Here is a 21,086-nt window from a genome sequence, read left to right on the forward strand (position 1 = left end):
CTGACAAGTTGTTAAAACTGTGTGAAATCTCTTCCTAAAAGGTAAGTGCCCCTTCTTCTGCTTCAGCCCTTCTCTTCCCTCTGCTTGAGATTCCTGAGAACACTTTAATGCTTTAGGGTCGTTGTCTTCATAGCCCTTGGGAGGGAGCAACAATTGTCTGTCTTTAGAGTCTCTCCCTTCCTGCCAGGAGAGCTACTAACTATAATGAAGATTCAAACTCAAGCTATTCTCTCATCTCTCTTTTCCTCTCACAGACAAACGTACGATAAATGCAGGTATCTCTTTTCCTTGGACAGACAAAGGTATGATAAATGAAGGTGGTAGCTATGTTGGCATTTAAGATTATTTACTCCAGGGGCTGGTGAGATGGCTCAGTGGGTAAGAGCACCCGACTGCTCTTCCGAAGGTCCAGAGTTCAAATCCCAGCAACCACATGGTGGCTCACAACCATCCGNAACGAGATCTGNCGCCCTCTTCTGGAGTGTCTGAAGACAGCTACAGTGTCCTTACATATAATAAATAAATAAATCTTAAAAAAAAAAAAAAAAAAGATTATTTACTCCAATTGGACAATTCAAGGCCGGCACCTTATCATCATCTGAATGCTGTGTGTCAGGCTGAGAATCCATAATTAACAGGCCACACGACTTGCTTTGACCAATGGGAACCAAAACAGAGGACCGGCCAGTGAATGCGATGAATGCGATGGGACTTGTTCTCTCCTGCTTCCAGGCCACCATCATGCGCACGGACCTAGGGTAGTCTGCTGGTGGATGAGTCATAGCCCAGTAAGCTGTTATTCATCCTGAGGTCATCCTAGGTTAGTCAGGTTAAAGGTCCAAGATTATCATGGCTGACCACAGCCGGCCCTGAGGAGGCCCAGCTACAATCACCCTTACCGTCCAGATCAGCTGACTCCTACCGCGTGCCGGCCGACTGCATCCCTATGCATGCCACTGAGTTTGGGGATGGTCTGTTATAACCAACCATCACAGTTTGGCAACAGCAAGTAGCATATATTTTCTTAGAACTTTCTTTTGCTAAACAGGCTGTGAACCATTTTGTTTTCTCTTGAGAGCAATTTCAGGTTCTAGTAAACACAGAATCTGAAGGAAACCAAGATTTGCAGTCTGAAACTTCAGGACTCTGGGCAGGCATGAGATCACGCCTTGAATTTCCAAAGGAGTACCAGACCTTTTTTTGTTTTGTTTTGTTTGAGACAGTCTTCATATTGTAGTCCAGGCTGACCTAGAATTCACTAGGTAGCCCTCTTGCCGAGGCCTCCCCAGGTGTGAGCCACCCCAGTCAGTACTTTGACTCATAATGGGGCACAGTGTGTATCTTGTTTATAGCTCAGTTTGCCCCAGGGGTCAGAGATGCTGAGGCGCTCTCACTTGGTATACCTCTTCACCATGAAGACACCAAGACAGACAGACAGACACACTCTACCATTTATTTAAAAAAAAATTCTATTTATCTCCTTTTAGAACTGTAAAAAAGTACTTTGGATATAAAATCTAAATGACTAAGGTGTGGTCAGTCAGGAGGACATGGCCATCACTCTCTGCATCCTCCAGTCACTCAAGGATGGGGTCAGCAGAACAGGGCCTAGGCTGACTCGCTGCTACCTAAAAGGCGGAACCATAAGCTTTAAAGAGTGGTAGTTCCAGAGCTGCAGATTCTTGGAAGGAGGAGGGAAAGACAGTGAGTGAGTGGTACAAAGTAGGAAGAGAAGGAAGTGGGCCGATGAGGAGGAGGCAAGACTGCACTTCGCACTACAGTCTGCGGCAGGGAAACACTGTAATTTGCAATAAGGAAGGTCTTCCTTTTTTTTGTTTTTGTTTTTTTGGAGATAGGGTCTCTCTCTACAGGCTAACCTAGAACTCATTAGGTAGGCCTAGGGTGGCCTCAAACCACAGCAATCCTCCTGCCTCTGTTTCCAACCATGCCTGGTGAATCTTCCTTCTTGAATGCTGAGCACAGCTAGCATAAATGTGTCCTAGGAAGTCCCCCTGCTTCCTGGTGCCAATGGCTGCTCCTCCCTGGAGAGCAGCCCAGGCAGGCACCTTCTACCAGGAAGGAAAGGTATTCACCCATGTGACATGAAGTGGTCACCTTCGGACTTGCATGAACTCCTTGCGCAGCCACAGTGAGTCCTGGTAAAATCGGGGGTCACCCAGTCTCACGGCCGTCCTTTTGTAGAAATAGCAGTAGAGCACTGCGGCTGAGGACAGAAGCAGAGAGCAGCCTCAGGGGTGGTCCTTAGTGTTCCCTTCAGGGGAGAACTAAGCCCAGCCAGCCCCAGCACTGCCCACGGGGTTCGTGCGGCCTCCCAGAAAGGGCAGAGGGCAGCCCTGCCTCTTTCCTTTAGGAGGCTGGCCTCATCATCCCAGGCTGTCCTGATGGAGCTGGGAAGCAGGACCGCAGCTGTACTGCCAGAGACATGGCAGGCCGTGAGGGCACCTGAAGCCACTCCATCCTCACCTAGTCTCTGGAATACAAACAGTGTTTGCAGGCCGTTTGTCCACCTGATGGAGTTTTTCCATCGCACGTTCTAGAGGAAACATGAGTACAAAGGGAAAGGTTAAAGGACCCATGAGGCTGATATATCTCCAACTTGCTTAGCTGTAGCAAAGCCACTTGGTTGAAAATCATGCTAACCTTGCTCCTTTTCATAAGCTCCAAGTATATTATTTCTCAAGGGCGCTTCAAACTCCTTGATTTTTTTTTTTCCTCTATGGGCTGGAAAGATGGCTGAGTGGTTAAGAGCACACTGACCTAGGTTCAGTTCCTAGGACCTACCTCTATGACAGCACACAACCTCCTATGACGCAGTTACGGGGAGCCAATGCTCTCTTCTGGCCTCTGTGGACACTAGGCATGCACATGATGCACATATGCTGGCAAACACGCTCACATGCATAAAATAAATAAATAAATAAATAAATAAATAAATAGAATTTTAACTAGGCATGGTGGTGCACATCTTTTAATCACAGCATTCAAGAGGCAGAAGCAGGCAGATCTCTCTAAGTCTGAGGCTAGCTTGGCCTACATAGTGAGTTCCAGGCCAGCCAGAACTATGTATATAGTAAGACTCTTTTTCAAAATAGTTTTTTAAAAATGTGTGTGTGTGTGTGTGTGTATGTGTGTGTACGTACATATGTATGTGTATAATTATAGTAATAAGTGTGTAATAGCATACATGCAGAGAGAGAAGACAACTTCCAAGAGTCAGGTCCCTCCTTCCATCACATGGGTCTCAGGGATCAAACCCAGAGTGTCAAGCTTGGCAGGACATTCCTTAACCTGCTTGGCCATCTTGCTGGTTCTCAGCCACCTCCTGCTCCTTTTTAGATTTATTTCAAAGGGGTCTCCTCTAAGCCTGAACTAGGGGATTCATCTGTCAAGAATGATCTCCAAAGTGTCTCTGCTCACCTTTCAGCCCACAGAAGCTCAGGCTCAGCACGTTAGTGCGTCCAGCATCAGGCTTAGTGACATCAACAGCTTAAATACTGAGCTCCAGGAAGCAGAGCCCAGGCCTGACAGAGGAAGCCCCGTGACCCTTGCACACTGCTCTGTTGCTTTCCTGTGGCATGCCAGGGACACCCACATGGTGGTTCAGAGAAAGTGAAAAAGTGACTAGAGACCAAGGGTCTGCTGTTTTGATGGTGGTACTGAGAACCAAGGCCAGGGAAGAGCTCTACCCTGGAGCCACACCCCTAACTTAAAGTCAGGAATTTTAATGAATTCCATCAAAATAAGCATATAAGAGACACATGAGTTATCCAAACAGATGGAAGAATTTGTAAAGCAGAAGAAATGGAAAACCATAAAGGCCTGCAAGAGCTCCCCAGAACAGCTAAGAGCATTTGCTGCTCCTTTAGAAAAATAGAGTTCACTTCCTAGTGTCCACAAAGTGCGTTTCATACTCTCTGCAACTTCAGCTACAGATCTAAGACCCAGAGTAAGCATGAGCACGCACGCACACACACACACACACACACACACACACACACACACACACACACTGGCATACACTTTCAAATCTTTTTTTGGAGGGGCGGTGGTGTTGAGACAGGATTTTACTATGTAGACTTAGCTGTCCTGGAACTTGCTCTGTAGGCTGGCTGACTTCAAACTCACAGAGACTCTCCTTCCTCTGCCTCTGGGATTAAAGGCAGGCACCAACATAACTTCAAATTTATATATATATATATATATATATATTTTTTTTTTTNTTTTTTTGGTTTTTCGAGACATGGTTTCTCTGTGTAGCCCTGGCTGTCCTGGCACTCACTTTGTAGACCAGGCTGGGCTCGAACTCAGAAATCCGCCTGCCTCTGCCTCCCGAGTGCTGGGATTAAAGGCGTGCGCCACCACGCCCGGCTCAAATTATATTCTTAAAAAGGCAGGCTGAAACCCCGAGGACTGGATCTGATCTGGGGCCTATAGGAAAACTAAAGAGAAGCATGGGAGGCTGAGTTTCCAGTGTAAAGATGGGGACTCTACTCAGGGCATACAAGAAGGCAACACTCTTGCATGGCTGTTTCCCAGAAACACCCGATGTCTGTAATATTAACCACGGGACACTAACACCTAAACATACCCTCTGTCAACACCCACCTACCCACATAACTGATGGCAAAACTGACTCGACTTCCTGTTTCAACGCTGGTAGGCTTATTTGAGGCAAAGGTAACTGTTACAAATAGAAAAGTCCCTGGATCCCTGAACACAGATAGGTAGGCAAAAGTGCCTTATGATTCGTCAGAGCCCAGAACACCTTCATGTTACCTACTTCTCTCCAAGGATTCTGAACCATGTCGAAGAATAACAGCGCTTCCAGAGGATAGAAACTTCTAGTTGAATTTTCTTTTAATAGGACAGGGTTTGATCAAATGCAGGGCACAGAGCCTGTCAGGTTAATGCCCTGCTGAGCTGTATTCCCCAGCCCTTACCACTATCTTTCTGGTGTTTTGCTTTGGCTTTTTGTTGTTTTTCTTTCTTTTTTTTTTTTTAATTTATTTATTTATTTATTATATGTAAGTACACTGTAGCTGTCTTCCGACACTCCAGAAGAGGGTATCAGATTTCGTTACGGATGGTTGTGAGCCATCATGTGGTTGCTGGGATTTGAACTCTGCACCTTCACAAGAGCAGTCAGCGCTCTTAACCACTAAGCCATCTTGCCAGCCCCCTTGTTTTTCTGTCAAACCTTTATGCAGGTAGGATGTAATCAGACCAACAGCTTGAATATAAAGCATCTTATCTCACATAGGCCCAGATCAGATCTGACTTTCATGGCTGCTGACTTCTACTTCCCTAATTCTTCCATCTCTTAGAATCTCATGAGTTTTCATATCTGTCTTGAAAAAAAAAATTTGTTTTAATTTTATTTATTTTTGACACACAGTCTAACATTATGCAGTCCTGGCTGGCCTGAAACTATCTTTTAGACCAGGTTGGCCTCTAAATCACAGAAATCTGCCTGCCTCTGCCTCCCAAGTATTGGAATTAAAGATGTGTACCACAATGTCTGGCAATTGATGTATTTTATGCATATGTGTGAGTGCCTTTGTGTGTAAATGTGTACCTTGTACGTGCCAGTGCCAGCAGTAGCTAGAAGAACTGGATCCCTTGGGACTGGAATCACAAGGAGTTGTGAGCCACCTGGTGTGGAGCCAAATCCAGGTCCTCTGCAAGAGCAGCAAGTGCTCCTAACCGATGAGCCATCTTCCAGCCCTTCATACTCATCTCGGCCTCAAGGTTCTCACTACTAAACTTACATGTAGCCCAGGGTGAACTTATAATGGTCCTCAGAGAACTAAGATTACAGGTAGATGCTACCACATTTTGTAAGATTGTCTTAAGACACATCTTACACTAAAGTCCAGGATGGCTTAGAACTTAACTGTGTAGATCCAGCATGACCTTGAATTTATCTTAATCCTCCTGCCTTGGCCTGTTAGGTGCTAGAATTGCTTGTATTAGTCCCCATGCCCCACCACTTGTAGCTCTTTAAAGATGTGAAAGGGCCAGTGAGAAAGCTCAGTGGTTGGGGGCATTTGCTGCCAGGCCTGATAATCTCTAGAACCTGCAGGGTGGAAGGAAAGACTCCTGCAAGTTATCCTTTGACACCTACACTCTATGCACCTACACACAGACATAACATATTAGCTATGTGTCACTTTTTTAAAGTTAAATATGTAGAAATTCAGAGCTTTCATTCTTACCATGACCCAGACATGTAGGGAGATGCTGAGGGCGAGGTACACAGATGTCAGAATGATGGTCCCTTTGAACTTATGGAAAAGGAGGTTGACCAGGCCAGCCTGGAAGACGAAGGTGTTGAAGAACATGAGGAAAATTATGATGATGTTGAAGAGGATTGCAATATCCTGGATGCTGTAGACACATAAAACAAAGTATAGCCAAGTGGGGGCTGTATGAGGACTTAGGAGGTGGCCCTAAGTGCTAAGGGGAATCAAGAGATCTGTTCTCTATGATATTGTCACCCCAAACCCTCAGACAGCATAGACGTCTAAACACACCAATAACCTTAAAATGCTCAACTGTGACAGTCAGGGCCTTCATACTCTTTGGAGTCAGCTTTTCAGGCCTGCCTCTTATACTCACATGAACAGCACAAGCTGGATAACAGGAGCCATTCGAAGTAGCTCTGAGAAGGAGTTGACGAACAGGTCATAGGACAGCAACAGGAACTGCAGGGAGAGCACCAGGCTGTAGTTACCGGTCTGGAGCATCTTCTGCCTGATTTGTGGGACTCCCAAGGGTACATTCCACAGTTCTGAAGAAAATGACTACTGGTTTTCTCTCTGCCCAGAACTCCGGGAGAGATGTTTAGTTTTTCCAAATCAGAGCTGTTTCCTTGGCTCTAATGCAAGGACCTGTTTGGAGGGGAGAGATATAAGAAAGGGAGGAAGGGCAAGGAAGGCAATATTAGAAGTCTAGCAATAAACATTGGTATACAAAACACCATTCTAGGTGATCAGGGTATATTAGTTAAAACCAATTATCAAAACAAAAACCCAACTAAAGCCAGGCATAGTGGCACACACCTACAATCACAATATTCAGGAACCTAAAACAGGAGGATTGAGAGTCTGAGGCCAGCTTGGGTTATGAAAGCCAAGATTCTTCACCAAACGAGACAAACCCAAACCCATCCCAACTCCACCCCACTGCACTGTAACTTGTCATTCATTGTAGAGACTCATTAACAGCATATTTTTCTCCATGTCTGGATCCTTCTTAATGAATGGCGCTTTTTTTTTAAACCAGATCTTGCTATGTAGCCCAAGCTCATCTTGACCTCTTGACCTCCTGCCCCGATCCTCAGGGTGAACCCCGAGAGCCTGTTCTACAGGAATTTACCCACACCTGACAAATACACAACTCTAACCAAGAATATTTAGGGTTACTACAGAGCAGTGACAGCCTGGTCACATAATAGTAGTAATGGTAATAAAGAAAACCCTGATATATTTCATGCAACACTCTAGGAACTGTTTCAATCACAGATGTTATTAAAATCTTATAATAACCTCATAAGGTAGAAAATCAATTCTTATTTCCCTCAATTCCTAGATGAGAAAACTGAGGCTCAGCAAAGTTAACTAATTAGACCAAGATTCCACAGCTGGTAGGTGGCAGAGTGGTATTCTAAGAGGCACTATACAACCAGCCTATTTCATAATTGATAGAGTGCTATCTAAGTAGGTGAGAAATATGTCCTCATAGAAATGGACAGTGTCACATTCAGAAGGAGTTGAGAGGACAAAGTACTCTCCTAGAGGTACGTTATAAAGGTTATGACAGAAACACTGAGGCAGCAAGTGAGGGGAGCATATTTACAACTTTACTTGATCCCTGGACTTGAAAAGCAGCCATTCTAGTGCATATAACCCTCATTTTGCAAAGGTTCTGAGGGGTCAAGAACCCGTCCACCTTCCGCGGTGGAAAAGCCCCGTGGTTTTCTTTTCTTTTCTTTCTTTTTTTCTTTCTCTCTCTCTCTTTTAATATATGAATGCAGCTTCTCTGGGCTTGAGTTTTCACACAATATCTCTCTAGGTACCAGCGCCATGATAATCTTGTTAACCAAGAGAATCTACTTTAATCCTCACAACAATCTGCAAGGTAGGAAAGAATTATCCCCTGGCTATAGGCAAGGACACATAAATAGAGCCATTTTCTCCAGCTCGCAAGTGAGTAGAGTCAAACGCACCACTTTAAGGCTCTTCCAAGGGCATCCGTTAGGTAGAAACGCCCCTTGCTCTGGCTACGCGGACGAGCACCCTCCAATTCAACACGGTTTTCCTCACCAGTCCCAATCCGCTCACAGACCGAAAGGCCTCGGCAAAAGACTCATTGCAAAAGCAATAGCAACACAAAATTCTGACTTCCAGCCACTCTATGATCCCCAACATCTACACGCACCTCAAGGAACCGACGTCGGTTGTCATGGGAACACCCTCTCGGCTTCCGGAAGCTGGCTTTAAATTCCGGAAGTAGATTGTTAATTGCCCGCCATGTTAGGGCCTTTGCTTTCTCAGGCTCTCCCTGTGACCGGTTCTTCTATCTTGCCTCGCTGAGGGCCGACCCTAGCGAGAGGTTGTTAACCCCAGCATTTCGCCTGTCTCTGGACGGGGTCTGTGGTTAGAGACAAGGCTGACAGGACGCAGCGCTCCTAGGAATCGGACCGCTCAGGAACGCGCCCCTTAGCTTGCAAACCCCATTTCCCAGACGCCCTAGCTCACCCCCGGAAGTGGCTGAGCCTTATAAAACCTCAGTTAGCGCCCTCTGTAGCGGATGCCGTGGTCTGCAGACTTGCTGGGAAGTCAGTTCTTCGAGGTCCAGGAGGAGCCTAGGGAGTGGCAGCTCCCGCTGACCGGCGGGTCGCAGAGACCTGCCCCCAAGGTGTCCCACTGTGTGGCTAAGGGTGGGATAGAACCCGGGCTGGGAGAGCCGGGTTATGGGTACCAGTGGTGGCTCCGCCGCTTCCTTGCTTCGCTCTGTCTTACCTCGGCGTTCAGCCTATTTTTCCTCGTAAGAATTGGACACTTTTCGGTGCCCCTTCCATACCGCAGGTGGTGTTCGTAGAGGCTCTCACGCTTTTCAAAAGGCGTCTCATCTAAGACTTGCTAGAACCAACCTGACTAAAGGAGTCACCGTCATACCCCCCTTGCACCTGGAGTAAATCTGACTGTCCGAAGGACGAAGGACCGGTCTGTGAGCACTTGTGCTAAGGTGGACTTTATTCATACTCCTGAGTGGAATATTATTTGTCACTCACTCCTGAGTCCTGCCGTTTGGAGGGACTGCCTTTGGAAATGAGTCCTGGGAACTGAACACAGGAACTGGGTGCCTGTACCAGGCTTGCCATTTGCCTGACCGAGTTACTCTTCTTTGGATCCCGGCGCTGCAGTACTTTTGAATTGTAAGATGCGGGTTTATAGGATTTGCACTCTAAATCTGGTCCCCAGGATTCTTAGTGTCCCTCGGTCTTTGAGGAGGAAATAACAAACTCTGCCCTTTGGTCTGCTTGTTTGTAGCTCTAACTTCTAAAAGTAACTGTGTTTGGAGTACAGCCTTTTCCTGAGAGTAATGAAAGGTTCATTTCTTAACCCAGGGACTGATTCTGTTTTAGCTCAGCCTCTGAGAATTCTTTAGCCAGTGAATTGAGGAAAACATTAAATAGAGGTTCGGTACACTTCTTAAATCAAGGTAGATAAACTACACCCCATAGGCCACATCTAACCCTGAATGGCTTTTATATATTTAAACTATTGGGGCAGGGGGGTCATATTGTGTGAAATGTGAAAATCATGTAAAACTTAGACATCAGTGTCTGTGGTGTTAATGAGGCACAGTCGTGCTCATTTGTTAAGATACCCTTCCTGGCTGCTCTTATATTACACCAACCAAGAAGGAACATAGTTGTGACAGAGGCTACAAGCCCAAACAGCCTAAAGAGTCTGTGGACTCCCTCCCTGAGCATGGGGCTCAGCCAAGCAAGGACAGGAGACCCGGCAGTGGTGAGAATGTCTGGTGTCTTAGTCCAAACTGCTTTCTCAGTGCAAGTGAGAGCGTAGTCTTAGCCTTTGCCTGCATTCTTTTCCTTGCTTTTGCTACTTTAGGAAAAGAGAGGGCTTATTTGTGAACTGTAGACAGCAATGTAACTAACTTTCCTGCCTTCTGTCAGAAAAGTGTCCCATCTGTTCTAAGCCTGTGGCAAAGTGCTAGTCCAGGACTTGTAACTGGAGTGATGCAGGTTGGTTTGGAATGTTTTGCCTTTCCTTTTCTTCAAATGTGTCTGTATGTGAATGTTATGTGTATGCAGGTTCCTGTGAAGACCAGAAGTAGGTATTTGGTCCCTTGGAGCTGTGAGCTGATGTAGGTGCTGGGAACTCAGGTGTGGTATGCTGCAAAACTGGTATGTACTCTCTTAACTTCTTAATGGCCAGCCTTCCACCCCCACACCCCTGCCTTTATTTTTATTTTTATTTTTATTTTTATTTTTATTTTTTTGGCTAGGGTCTTATTTAGCCTGGGCTATGCTCAACTACAAACATGTAGCTGAGGATGGCCTTAAGCTTCTGATTCTTCAGCTTTTTACCTCTGGAATGCTGGGATTATAGGCGTGTACCACCACTCCCAGAGTTAAGCTTCAAGATAGAAAATATGTAGAGTTTATTACAAGGTGAAGGTGGGGCACAATCCAGAAATGAAGTAGACAGTGTTCAGAGAGAACATTGTAGAGAACTCACTCTCAAGGGGTGAGAGTAGACTATGGCCAAAGGGACCATTGTCTCCTTTTTCCTTTTGTAAAAAAATAAACTGCAGAAACCAACGCTGTCAGGTGACTGGAACATCTCACTGGAAGAGTAGAGCTTGTGTTAGGCAGTGGACACTTGATAATCCCAAACCTTTTTTGCTCTTGCATGAATCAAGGAGGCAGCTCTGAGGCTGGGTAATAAATCTCCTAGCCCTCAGCTCTTTCTCAGAGATTGCTACTAACTAGAGTCACCTATGAGAGCCCAGCATCTGCTGCTGGTTGGATGACTATCTGGCATGTCACGAGATGTAATCAAGGCTACCGAGAGGCCTGGGCAGGCATGGGGACAATGAGCTTCAGGGTTTTGTTTGTTGGGGGAGCTGGTCTCACCATGTTGCTCAAGCTAATGTTGAACTCTTGATTCAGCCTCTCAAGTAGCCAGTGGCATAAATTCCACCTGGCCTAGCTAGCTTGAGGTTTTGTTAGCGGTTAGGATAAAATCCTATAATAGGAGCTAGAGAGATGGTTCAGTGGTTAAGAATGTTTGCTGCTCCTTCACAGGATCTAGATTTGGTTTCCTACACTCAAGTTGAGTGGTACACAACTGACTGTAACTCTTGACTCCAGAGAACTCAACATCCTTTTCTGTGGATTCCTGCGTATACATCACTTGGCACACCTTCACGCGCGCGCACACATGCACACACATTTCTCTCTTTCTCTCAAATACTATAATAGTAACAAGTGTGAAGTTATAATACTTGATTCTCAATAATGTCCTTGCATTTTTCTTGTTGTGACCTTTTTTTTTGTTTTGTTTTGTTCTTTGTGGGGTTTTTTTGTTTTGTTTTGTTTTTTGAGACAGGGTTTCTCTGTGTAGTCCTGGTTGTACTGGGTTGCTGTGATCTTATAAACTGGATAAGGAAAAAGATCTAAGACCTTGAAGCTAAGTAGACAAGGATTTGAAACTTCCGTGGACTTGCTGGGTCCTGGGGATAGTTACTGTGCATCTGAACTTTAGTTTCCTCGTGTATAGGATTGGGGTGATGGTCCTCAGAGTTACCAAGAGTAGTAAGTGGAACTGTATGTCAGTTTCTAGTGCTTAGAGATGGTGTGAAATTTATAATTTTTATTTCCATGCTTTTCTTTCAGAGGACGAGTCTTGCAGTGTTAAGTGTTTTCCTCAGGGTGCTCAGATGGTGAAAATCAGAGATCAGGCCACCTTTCTGTGAGCCTTCAGCTGAGTCTAAAGGTAAGGATTTGGGTAGTATCCCTCCTTGGGCATCACTGGCTATTCTTCCTTTTAGATGGTCCCGAGAGATGGCCCTCAGTATCAAGAAGCCACGTCATTACCTTCTTGGTGTATATTTATTGAGGGCAGGGCTGGGTCTTTTCCACTTGCCTGGCTTTTTTTTTTAAGTGTGTATATGGTACTGGGAATCTAACTCACGCCTGCCCCCCATGATTGAACTACAAATGTAGCCCCTTACCTGGTTTTAAAGAATAGCTTCTTATGACATAAATACTCACCAGAGAAAACCTGAAAGTTGAGTTGGTGGAAATCTAAAAATAATCACTTTCTAGACCATGAGTTCTTGCTTCCTCTTTTTCTCCTTTGGACTTTCCCGGGAGAAAAGAAAGCAGAAGTAAGTCTCAGGTGTACAAACAGCCAAGGGATGCCCTCAGTTCATGGAGAGGAGTGGAGGGTCCTGGTGTCAAAGGCTGACCCCATGGAATCCATCCTTTGCCAGGAAGACTTTTGATGCACAAATGGGAGACAAAGAGCCTTTTCACAGGTGACAAACCGAAGGGACTGAGTATCCCTACCTAAAAGTCCAGAAGAGTCTGAAACTTAAAACTTGGTTGTTTTTTGTTTTTTGTTTTTTAGACAGTGTTTCTCTGTGTAGCCCTGGCTGTCCTAGGACTCACTCTGTAGACCAGACTGGTCTTGAACTCAGAGAGATCTGCCTGCCTCTGTGTTTGTTGTTTTGTTTTGTTTTGCTTTATATTAAGTCAGCATTGAGATAGGTTCTCTCTGTAGCCATGGCTGTCCTGGAACATGCTAGGAACTTGTAGACCAGTTGGCTTCAGACTCACAGAGATCCTTCTGCCTCTGCCTTCTAAAGGCTCTGCTTAAAGGCTTATGCCACCATGCCTGGCCAGACCTAAAACCTTTTGGTCACCAAAATGATTGCTTAAAATATGCAACATTCAAATATTCCCAAATCCAAAACCCTTTGCCATTTACAACTAACTCTTCCACACCCAACCATTTATAACATTTTATGTGTATGGCCAGGTAGTGGTGTCATACACCTTTAATCCCAACATTCAGGAAGCAGGAACATCTCTTGAGTTTGAGACCAGCCTAGTCTATAGAGTGAGTTCCAGGACAGCCAGGGCTACACAGAGAAATCTTGTCTCAAAAAACAAAACAGGGCAACAACAAAAAATGCTCTTAACTGCTGAGCTGCCTCTCCAGCCCCTGCACCCAGTCATTTTGTTCAATGACTAGGCATACCCAGCCTAGAACTTGTTTACTCCGTTAGATTGTGGGTTTGCTGCTTATGTTGGAATTTGTGTTCTGAGCAGTTAGGGTTTTACTATTTGTCCCTTAACTGGGTTGGGTGTGGCAGTCATTTTTACCTTCTGGCTCTGTGTGGGGAGGCTAATCAGTACCAAGGCTGTGGGTCCAGAGCCTTGTCGCCTCAGCAGAGTCTGTACTGGATCTGTGCCCTGCCAGGTGCAGTGGTGGGGCCTCCCTCATTGTGAGCTTACCCCAGCAGTGAGGCCATCTGGGGACAGGGGAACTGAAGCAAAAGATGCCATACCACAGCAGAAAGGGCGGGCAGGGTTACTTCCTTTGGCTGCTATGTGGGTGTGCCATGGTCGGCCAGGACATATGATTCCTGCTTTTTCTAGGCGTTCTTGATCAGAATGGCTTCAGGATGGTTTTACCTGTCCTGCATGGTGCTGGGATCGCTGGGATCGATGTGCATCCTCTTCACTGCCTACTGGATGCAGTACTGGCGCGGTGGCTTTGCCTGGGATGGTACGGTGCTCATGTTTAACTGGCACCCAGTGCTCATGGTTGCCGGCATGGTGGTGCTCTATGGAGCTGGTGAGTAGTAAGTTCCCAGTGTGGGGGGCCTGCCGTGGCCTAGGCCTGGGCCTGGCAGCGCTCACCCTCTCCAAGAGGGTTGAGTTTGAGGCTACCATGGCAGGGTGAATTGGGTTGTCCCTGGGACTAGGTATCATTTGGCGGAAGAAGTGGAAAGTGTAGGGACAGCTTCACAGATACTCTGAGACAGGGTCAGCAAAACTTTGTGTGGAGGACTAGAGAATAATTTTTTCGAGCTTTGTAATGGTATTATTGTAATCTGTATTGCAGCTACTCAGCCCTGCTTCTATATTACTTATTATTGGTATGGTGGTGATGGTAGTGGGTGGGGTGTGTGTGTGTGTGTGTGTGTGTGTGTTTGAGAGACAGGGAGGGAGGGAGGAAGAATGAGGGCTTGGGCATCATATCATGGGAATAGCCATGGAAAGTATGTAAAATGCATGACTGTGTCTCAGTGAAGTGTTATTCAGGGAATTAGGCAACAGGCTAGATAGATATGGCCTAGCACTAGAAAAAGAAGCTGAAGCCTCTTGTGTTACAGTTGGGTCAAGGAGCCATCTTTGCTGCGTGCATCTAAATGAGGGTGGGAATGATGATAGCATTGCCAAAAGCTGCTCACTCTGTGTACTTCACACACCATCCCCTCTGGTTCTTGACTGTTTTCTTATGATGTAGATGATATATGCACATGCACATACACACGCACATGTGTATAAACATGTAACTCTACCAGGTTGGCCTTGAACTCACAGAAATCCACCTGCCTCTGCTTCCCAAGTGCTTGGGTTAAAGGCGTGCACTACTATGCTCTGTCCTAAATTCTTTGCTAAGTTATTTATTATCGGTGTGGTGGTGGTTGTGTGTGTGTGTGTGTGTGTGTGTGTGTGTTTGTACATGAGCACATAACATGCATGTGGAAATCAGAGGACAACTTTTAAGAGTCAGTTCTTTCTTTTAACTGTGGGTTCCAGGGATCAAACTGAAGTTATTTGACTTATGTGGTAAGTGCTTTTACCTGCTGAGCTATCTTCTGCACCCCACTTTGTTTTTTGAGACAGGGTCTCTTCACAAGGGACATCCTCAGCTTTCATCCCTGGGTTCTTAGCCAACCTTGGCTGGATGGATTCATTGTGATGAGACCTGAAGAGACCGGTGCTCATCAGCTCTCAACGCTGCATTCAGGATCGAGTCAGGGCAGTTCAAAAACACTCCTCCCATTTTTAACGGGCCCTTCTTGCCACTGTTCTTGGCCAACTGCCACCTGCAAATAACAGGAGGTGGCAGGCGCTGAGCAGGCTTAGCTAGGGGCTCTGTTGCTGTCCTAGAACAACATGACTGACTACAGCTTCGGGCGGGAAGAAAGGGTTTACTTCACTTTACTCTTCTAGTCCATCGTGAGAGAGAAGTTGGCAGGAACTGAATCAGAAGCTGTGGAGGAGGTGGCTTACTGGCTTGCTCCTCATGGCTTCTTAGCTTCCTGCCTTCCCCTCCCTCCCTCTCTCCCTCCCTCCCTCCCTCCCTCCTCTTCTCCCTTCCTCTTCTCTTTCATTCTTTTATTTTCTTTTCTTTTCATCTTTTTTTTTCAATTTTTATTAGATATTTTCTTTATATACATTTCAAATGCTATCCCGAAAGTTCCCTATACCCTCCCCCAACCCTGCTCCCCTACCCACCCACTCCCACTTCTTGGCCCTGGCGTTCCCCTGTACTGGGGCATATAAAGTTTGCAAGACCAAGGGGCCTCTCTTCCCAGTGATGGCCGACTATATGCAGCTAGAGACACAAGCCCCGGGGTACTGGTTAGTTCATAATGTTGTTCCACCTATAGGGTTGCAGACCCCTTCAGCTCCTTTTGTACTTCTCCATTGGGGGCCCTGTGTTCCATCCAATAGATGACTATGCCTTTTCATCTTTTTTTAATCATTGTTTTTGAGTCTATGGCTGTTTTGCTTGCATGTATGTCTCTGTACCATGTGTATCCAGTGCCTTTGGAGACCAGGAGAGGGTGTGGGATCCCCCTGGTACTGCAGTTACAGATGGCTGTGAGCCATTGTGTGGATTGAACTCAAGTCCTCTGGCAGAGCAGCTAGTGTTGTTAACCACTGATCCATCTCTCTAGCCCTGCTCTCTTATACCATCTACGACCACCAGCCCAAAGATGATATTACCTAAAGTGAGCTTGGCCCTCCCATATTAATCATTAACCAAGAAAATGCTCTACAGACTTGTCTGTAGGCAATCTGATGAGGAGGATTTTTCAACTAGATTTCTTCTTCTCAGATAGCTAGTTTGTATTGAGTTGACAAGAAACCAATCAGGACAGGAATCAATGTACTGACCCATGAGGAGGATTTTTCAACTAGATTTCTTCTTCTCAGATAGCTAATTTGTATTGAGTTGACAAGAAACCAATCAGGACAGGAATCAATGTACTGGCCCTTACTTCTTCCTATTAAGAGGTTATGTAGGGTCCCATCAGGGGAGTATAAGGTGCTGTGGCTGAGCCCTGGGACTATTCTCTCTGCAGCCTCACTGGTGTACCGCCTACCTTCATCGTGGGTGGGGCCCAGGCTGCCCTGGAAAGTTCTCCATGCAGCACTGCACCTGCTGGCCTTCACCTGCACTGTGCTGGGGCTGATTGCCGTCTTTCGGTTTCACAACCACTCGAGAATCGCACACCTCTACTCCCTGCACAGCTGGCTGGGTATCACCACTGTAGTCCTCTTCGCCTGCCAGGTAGGTGTCCTCTGTCTCTTCCTTCTGAGTCCCTGGGGGTCTGTGCACTTTGGGCATGACTTCTCTAGCTTTAGCTCCCAGTATTCTCTCTGGCCCTTGCCTGGAGTGGACCTTGTAACCTGTAGACTCAGCTCTCCTGTGAGAGTTGGAGTCCGACTTTTATCTTGTTTCTTCTTCTTTTTTTTTTTTTAAGATTTATTTATTATTATATCTAAGTACACTGTAGCTGTCTTCATATGCACCAGAAGAGGGCGTCAGACCTCATTACAGATGGTTGTGAGCCACCATGTGGTTGCTGGGATTTGAACTCAGGACCTTCAGAAGAGTAGTTGGTGCTCTTAACTGCTGAGCCATCTCTCCAGCCCTCTTGTTTCTTTTTTAAACATCTTTCTTTTTTTAAGATTTATTTATTTATTATATGTGAGTACACTGTAGCTGTCTTTAGACACTCCAGAAGAGGGCATCAGATTTCATTACGGATGGTTGTGAGCTACCATGTGGTTGCTGGGATTTGAACTCAGGACCTTGGTAAGAGCAGTCGATGCTCTTAACCACTGAGCCATCTCACCATCCCTTTTTATCTTGTTTCTTTTTTGTTGTTGTTGTTTTTCGAGACAGGGTTTCGGGCTGGTTTTACCTTGTTTCTTATACCTGTCACACTGCTCGTCTGTCCTCCTGATTTTGACTCTCACATGTCATCTGACTCCAATGTAGCCTCTTTTCTGCTTTTTCCACTCTTCCCTCTTTGAACCAAAAGCAGTTCTAAAAAGTAATTTCAGTATTCCAGTGCCAGTCCTGTACTTGAATTGTTTATGGGCTAGGACTGGCTGGAAACCAAGGCTAACAAGGATGGATAAGTTTTCTGAGTGTTTGCTACAAGCTCTTCGCCCACTCGTTGCTTGTGTAATAGAAATAGGCAGACCACAGTAATGTGTGGTGTGTGGCCAGGGCTGTGTATGGTGGGAATATTTGAGTTGAAAGAGAGAGGCACTAGGACAGTGACCAGCAGGAGGCCCTGTAGGTGAAGGTGCACCATTGTTGTCACCCTGTAGCTCCACGGACTTCTTCCCTTGTGTTCACAGTGGTTCCTGGGCTTTGCTGTCTTCCTCCTGCCCTGGGCATCCCAGTGGCTGCGAAGCCTCCTGAAACCTGTGCATGTATTCTTTGGAGCCTGCATCCTTTCCCTGTCCATCACATCTGTTATTTCCGGCATCAATGAGAAGCTTTTCTTTGTTTTGTAAGTTTCACGGGGCCTCTAACACTAAGGGATATGGGAGGGAGTAGTGGCTTCAGGAGATACATCCTATAATCGCAGGACAGTCAATGGAGTGCTTGAGTCCAATTCTTGAACTGGAAGGTGACAGAATTAACTGGTCTTTAGGTTAAAATTAATAAACTAGCAATGCTTACTAAACACCAAGTGATACAGTACCTTTGGTTTGTCAGAAACTGCTCAAAGCACCTCACCTTTAATCCTCTTAAGCACTCTACAACATCTGGTGCTGTTAGCATGAGAGAATGTAATAAGCTAGGCATAGTGGCTGCCTGCCTTTAATCCTAACAGTCTGGGCAGGCAGGTCTCTGAGGTCAAGGCCAGCTTCCTCTCCATAGTGAGTTCCAAGCCTGGCAGGGCTATACACTGAGACTTTGTCAAAAATACTGAGGCACAGAGTAACTTATGCAAGAACACAGAGCCTGTAAATGGCAGAAGTGGAAATGGAGTTAGGCTTCTGCCTCCAGAGCCTGTATGTCTTGCCACTGTGTCCTCGGTTTGAGGCGGTTTGGTAGAGTGAATAGCAAATAAGACTGGGAATCAGCCCTGGGCTTGGAGCTTGGCTGTCCTCTGTAAGGACGGGCAGGCTCATTTCACTAGGAGTCTCATTTTTCCCATGGGTAAAACATTACACAGTTCTTGCCTGTTGTTATGATAGTGACTTGGTATGTTAATTCCAGGTTGTAGGAATCTAGTCTCTTGCTAGGCAAAAAAAAGGAAAAAAAAATCTTCCAAATGCCCATATTATTTTATTATTTCCAGGAAAAATGCCACCAAGCCCTACTCCAGCCTGCCTGGTGAGGCTGTCTTTGCCAACAGCACAGGGCTCTTGGTGGTTGCCTTTGGCTTGCTGGTTCTCTATGTTCTTCTGGCTTCATCATGGAAGCGTCCAGATCCAGGAGCTCTGACTGATAGACAGGTATGGCTGCTGTCTCCCATTCTAAGTGGGGTAAGGCCAGGTGTAGAGAAGGACCCAAGAAGGACTTGAACCTTGCTAAGAAGATTGACCCTATAGCCAGGTGGGAAGCCAAGCAGCTTGAAGATGCAGATTGAGTGGTTGATGGGGCCTCTGGTGTCAGAGCAGCCAAACCCGGGAGTAACTTCCCAAGGTCCCCTCCCCTACAAGATTCCTTGGCTCTGTGAGATGACATGTGGAAGGACTTGAGCCTGGTGAGGCTCTGCCAGCTCTGTGGCAAGAATAGTGGGACAAGAGCTTAGTAATACATCAAGTGCTTAAAGCAGGCCTTGCCTGTTCTTGGTAACTGAGGCATCTGGCAGATGTGGGAAGATACGCTATGGACCAGTCTCAGGAACCTTGGGGCTTCCCTGAAAGATCTGGTGGCTTGGCTGGGTTCACCCTGCAGGTTGAGGGTCTGTCTGAGCAGCTCGGGCCTGGTGTGCCTCCTGAAGCTCAGGTTCTTTCGAGGTCATGTCTTTAACCCCTGTGCATCTTCCTTCTTTCCAGCCCCTGTTGCATGACAGGGAATGAAGCGGGCAGGGGCTCCTGGGAACGGTCAGCGATGCGGTCTCTGCTCCCTCAGAAGTTCTGCTGTACTGGGGCTCCTGGCTGGTTTCAGCAACAGACTTCTCTTGGGCCAGAGACCAACCTTGCTACTCCAGTTGCAGGCTCTCGCTGTCCAGCTACTAGCTGTTCCTCTGCTTTTCTTGTGGCTTTGGCTTGTTGCCATTTTTTTCTGGTCCTCCATTGGCACAAGGACCTTCTTGCCTTGATCACACATGTCTCTTCTGCTGTTCTGCAGATTTGGGGCTGCTTTCCTTACCACTCCTAGGGATGTGGTAGAAGCCAAAGCTGGGGTTCAAATGCAGTCTACACGTGTAAAATATAAAGTCTGCTCTCTGTGGGAGCATTTGTCTCAGTTAGGTATGCTTCCTCCCCCTCTGCTGTGTCCTGGATGTATATTTGGGTGGGCAGTTGCATTGAGGGGTCACTCATGGGACAGTGGCAGCCGGAGAAGCCTCTGCTGTAAAGTCAGGTGCCCAGTACTCTGCTCTTTTCACTTCGATGTGCTGTATTTTCTGGATTGTGACCTTGTGATTCCCCCTCTTCTAGTTGCTGCTCCAGCTGCTTCCTGGATCCCGCCCTTTCCCTGTGACTTACATGCCTGTTCCCCTCAGGTAGCAGCACTACGAGCCCTGTTAAACAGTTCTCCCAAGAACACATGTCCTGTCCCTAGAGTCCCAGTGATGAGTCTGAGGTTTCTTTGGCCTTTCTTTCTGTCCCTTTGTGGGTATGGGCTTTCCTGCCTCCTCTAGTTATGCTCTCCCCTGACAGGGCCCCAGCCCACTATGAAATTGAAACCAGCATTATGAAGCAATTTGCTGGGAGCCATTCACTGCTGCTGCCTTCAGAGATGTTCCTTTTTGAGTAGTGGGTGCTTCTGTTCCCCAAAAGGTCACTCAGCTACCCTCTATGCTATACCAGAATGTGAGCTTTGCTCTTCTGAATAGAAACTGGGTAGAGAGGGAGGTAGAGAGTCTTGCCCCACTCCTTTGTGTTAGCCTCCATAGACAAGCCCTGCCAGGTCCCTCAACAGGCAGGCAGGCAGGCAGGAAGAATTGGGTTCCTGAGCTCTCTGCAGATAGTGGCCAGGCTGCCAGACGTTGGGCGGAGGGCTGACATGGATTTGCTGACTAAATGAAGCCTGAACACATTGCGATGACTCTTGGCACCCACATGAACATCTTCCTGGTTCACTCATGAGTGGGTATTTTACTTCATGAATCTTATTTTTATTAAATATGTTTTTAAACATCAGAGGTCTCTTTTGTTCAGACTGCTTTTTAAAAATAATTTTAGGGGCTGGAGAGATGGCTCAGTAATGAAGAGCACTGACTGTTCTTCCAGAGGACCTGAGTTCAATTCCCAGCAACCACATGGTGGCTCACAGCCATCTGTAATGTGATCTGATGCCCTCTTCTACATCTATACTTTAAATAAATAAATCTTTTAAAAAATAATTTTTTTAAATTTATTTATTATATGTAAGTACACTTTAGCTGTCTTCAGACACTCCAGAAGAGGGCGCCAGATCTCATTACGGATGGTTGTGAGCCATCATGTGGTTGCCGGGAATTGAACTCAGGATCTTCGGAAGAGCAGTCAGTGCTCTTAACCGCTGAGCCATCTCTCCAGCCCA

At 46.3% G+C, this 21,086-nt stretch overlaps 2 protein-coding genes across 3 annotated transcripts; one reads left to right on the forward strand and one right to left on the reverse strand.

Annotated features, from left to right (window-relative positions):
- Window positions 1-1,433: 1,433 nt before the first annotated feature.
- Tmem138 (transmembrane protein 138) lies at window positions 1,434-8,758 on the reverse strand. Of its 2 annotated transcripts, none has more exons than XM_021152434.2 (5): window positions 8,461-8,758; window positions 6,640-6,911; window positions 6,237-6,408; window positions 2,485-2,554; window positions 1,434-2,224 (listed from the first exon to the last, which is right to left on the reverse strand). In XM_021152434.2, the coding sequence occupies exons 2-5, from the start codon at window positions 6,765-6,767 to the stop codon at window positions 2,112-2,114; spliced, it is 483 nt and encodes a 160-aa protein (XP_021008093.1). In that variant the 5' UTR covers window positions 6,768-6,911; window positions 8,461-8,758; the 3' UTR covers window positions 1,434-2,111. The 2 variants fall into 2 exon arrangements, with proteins under 2 accessions (XP_021008093.1, XP_021008094.1); XM_021152435.2 differs by lacking the exon at window positions 8,461-8,758 and adding an exon at window positions 8,249-8,452.
- Window positions 8,759-8,767: 9 nt separating this feature from the next.
- On the forward strand, window positions 8,768-20,704 carry LOC110285963 (cytochrome b ascorbate-dependent protein 3). Its single transcript, XM_021152432.2, has 9 exons — window positions 8,768-8,940; window positions 9,111-9,460; window positions 10,364-10,456; window positions 11,951-12,050; window positions 13,721-13,919; window positions 16,447-16,655; window positions 17,738-17,892; window positions 18,691-18,847; window positions 19,394-20,704. The coding sequence occupies exons 5-9, from the start codon at window positions 13,736-13,738 to the stop codon at window positions 19,415-19,417; spliced, it is 729 nt and encodes a 242-aa protein (XP_021008091.1). The 5' UTR covers window positions 8,768-8,940; window positions 9,111-9,460; window positions 10,364-10,456; window positions 11,951-12,050; window positions 13,721-13,735; the 3' UTR covers window positions 19,418-20,704.
- Window positions 20,705-21,086: the final 382 nt, after the last annotated feature.

Source organism: Mus caroli, chromosome 19, assembly GCF_900094665.2.
Source record: "Mus caroli chromosome 19, CAROLI_EIJ_v1.1, whole genome shotgun sequence".
In the NCBI taxonomy this organism is placed as follows: Eukaryota; Metazoa; Chordata; class Mammalia; order Rodentia; family Muridae; genus Mus; species Mus caroli.

Excerpts from the sequence above, each read along its gene's own strand:
- Tmem138 (XM_021152434.2), bottom strand. The coding sequence starts at position 6,767 with ATGCTCCAGACCGGTAACTACAGCCTGGTGCTCTCCCTGCAGTTCCTG. Across the intron at positions 2,555-6,236 it reads CCCTACATGTCTGGGTCATG|AACGTGCGATGGAAAAACTC; the intron begins GTAAGAATGAAA and ends TGTTTCCTCTAG. Across the intron at positions 2,225-2,484 it reads GTTTGTATTCCAGAGACTAG|CCGCAGTGCTCTACTGCTAT; the intron begins GTGAGGATGGAG and ends TTCTGTCCTCAG.
- LOC110285963 (XM_021152432.2), top strand. The coding sequence starts at position 13,736 with ATGGCTTCAGGATGGTTTTACCTGTCCTGCATGGTGCTGGGATCGCTG. Across the intron at positions 17,893-18,690 it reads GAGAAGCTTTTCTTTGTTTT|GAAAAATGCCACCAAGCCCT; the intron begins GTAAGTTTCACG and ends TATTATTTCCAG. Across the intron at positions 18,848-19,393 it reads GAGCTCTGACTGATAGACAG|CCCCTGTTGCATGACAGGGA; the intron begins GTATGGCTGCTG and ends CCTTCTTTCCAG.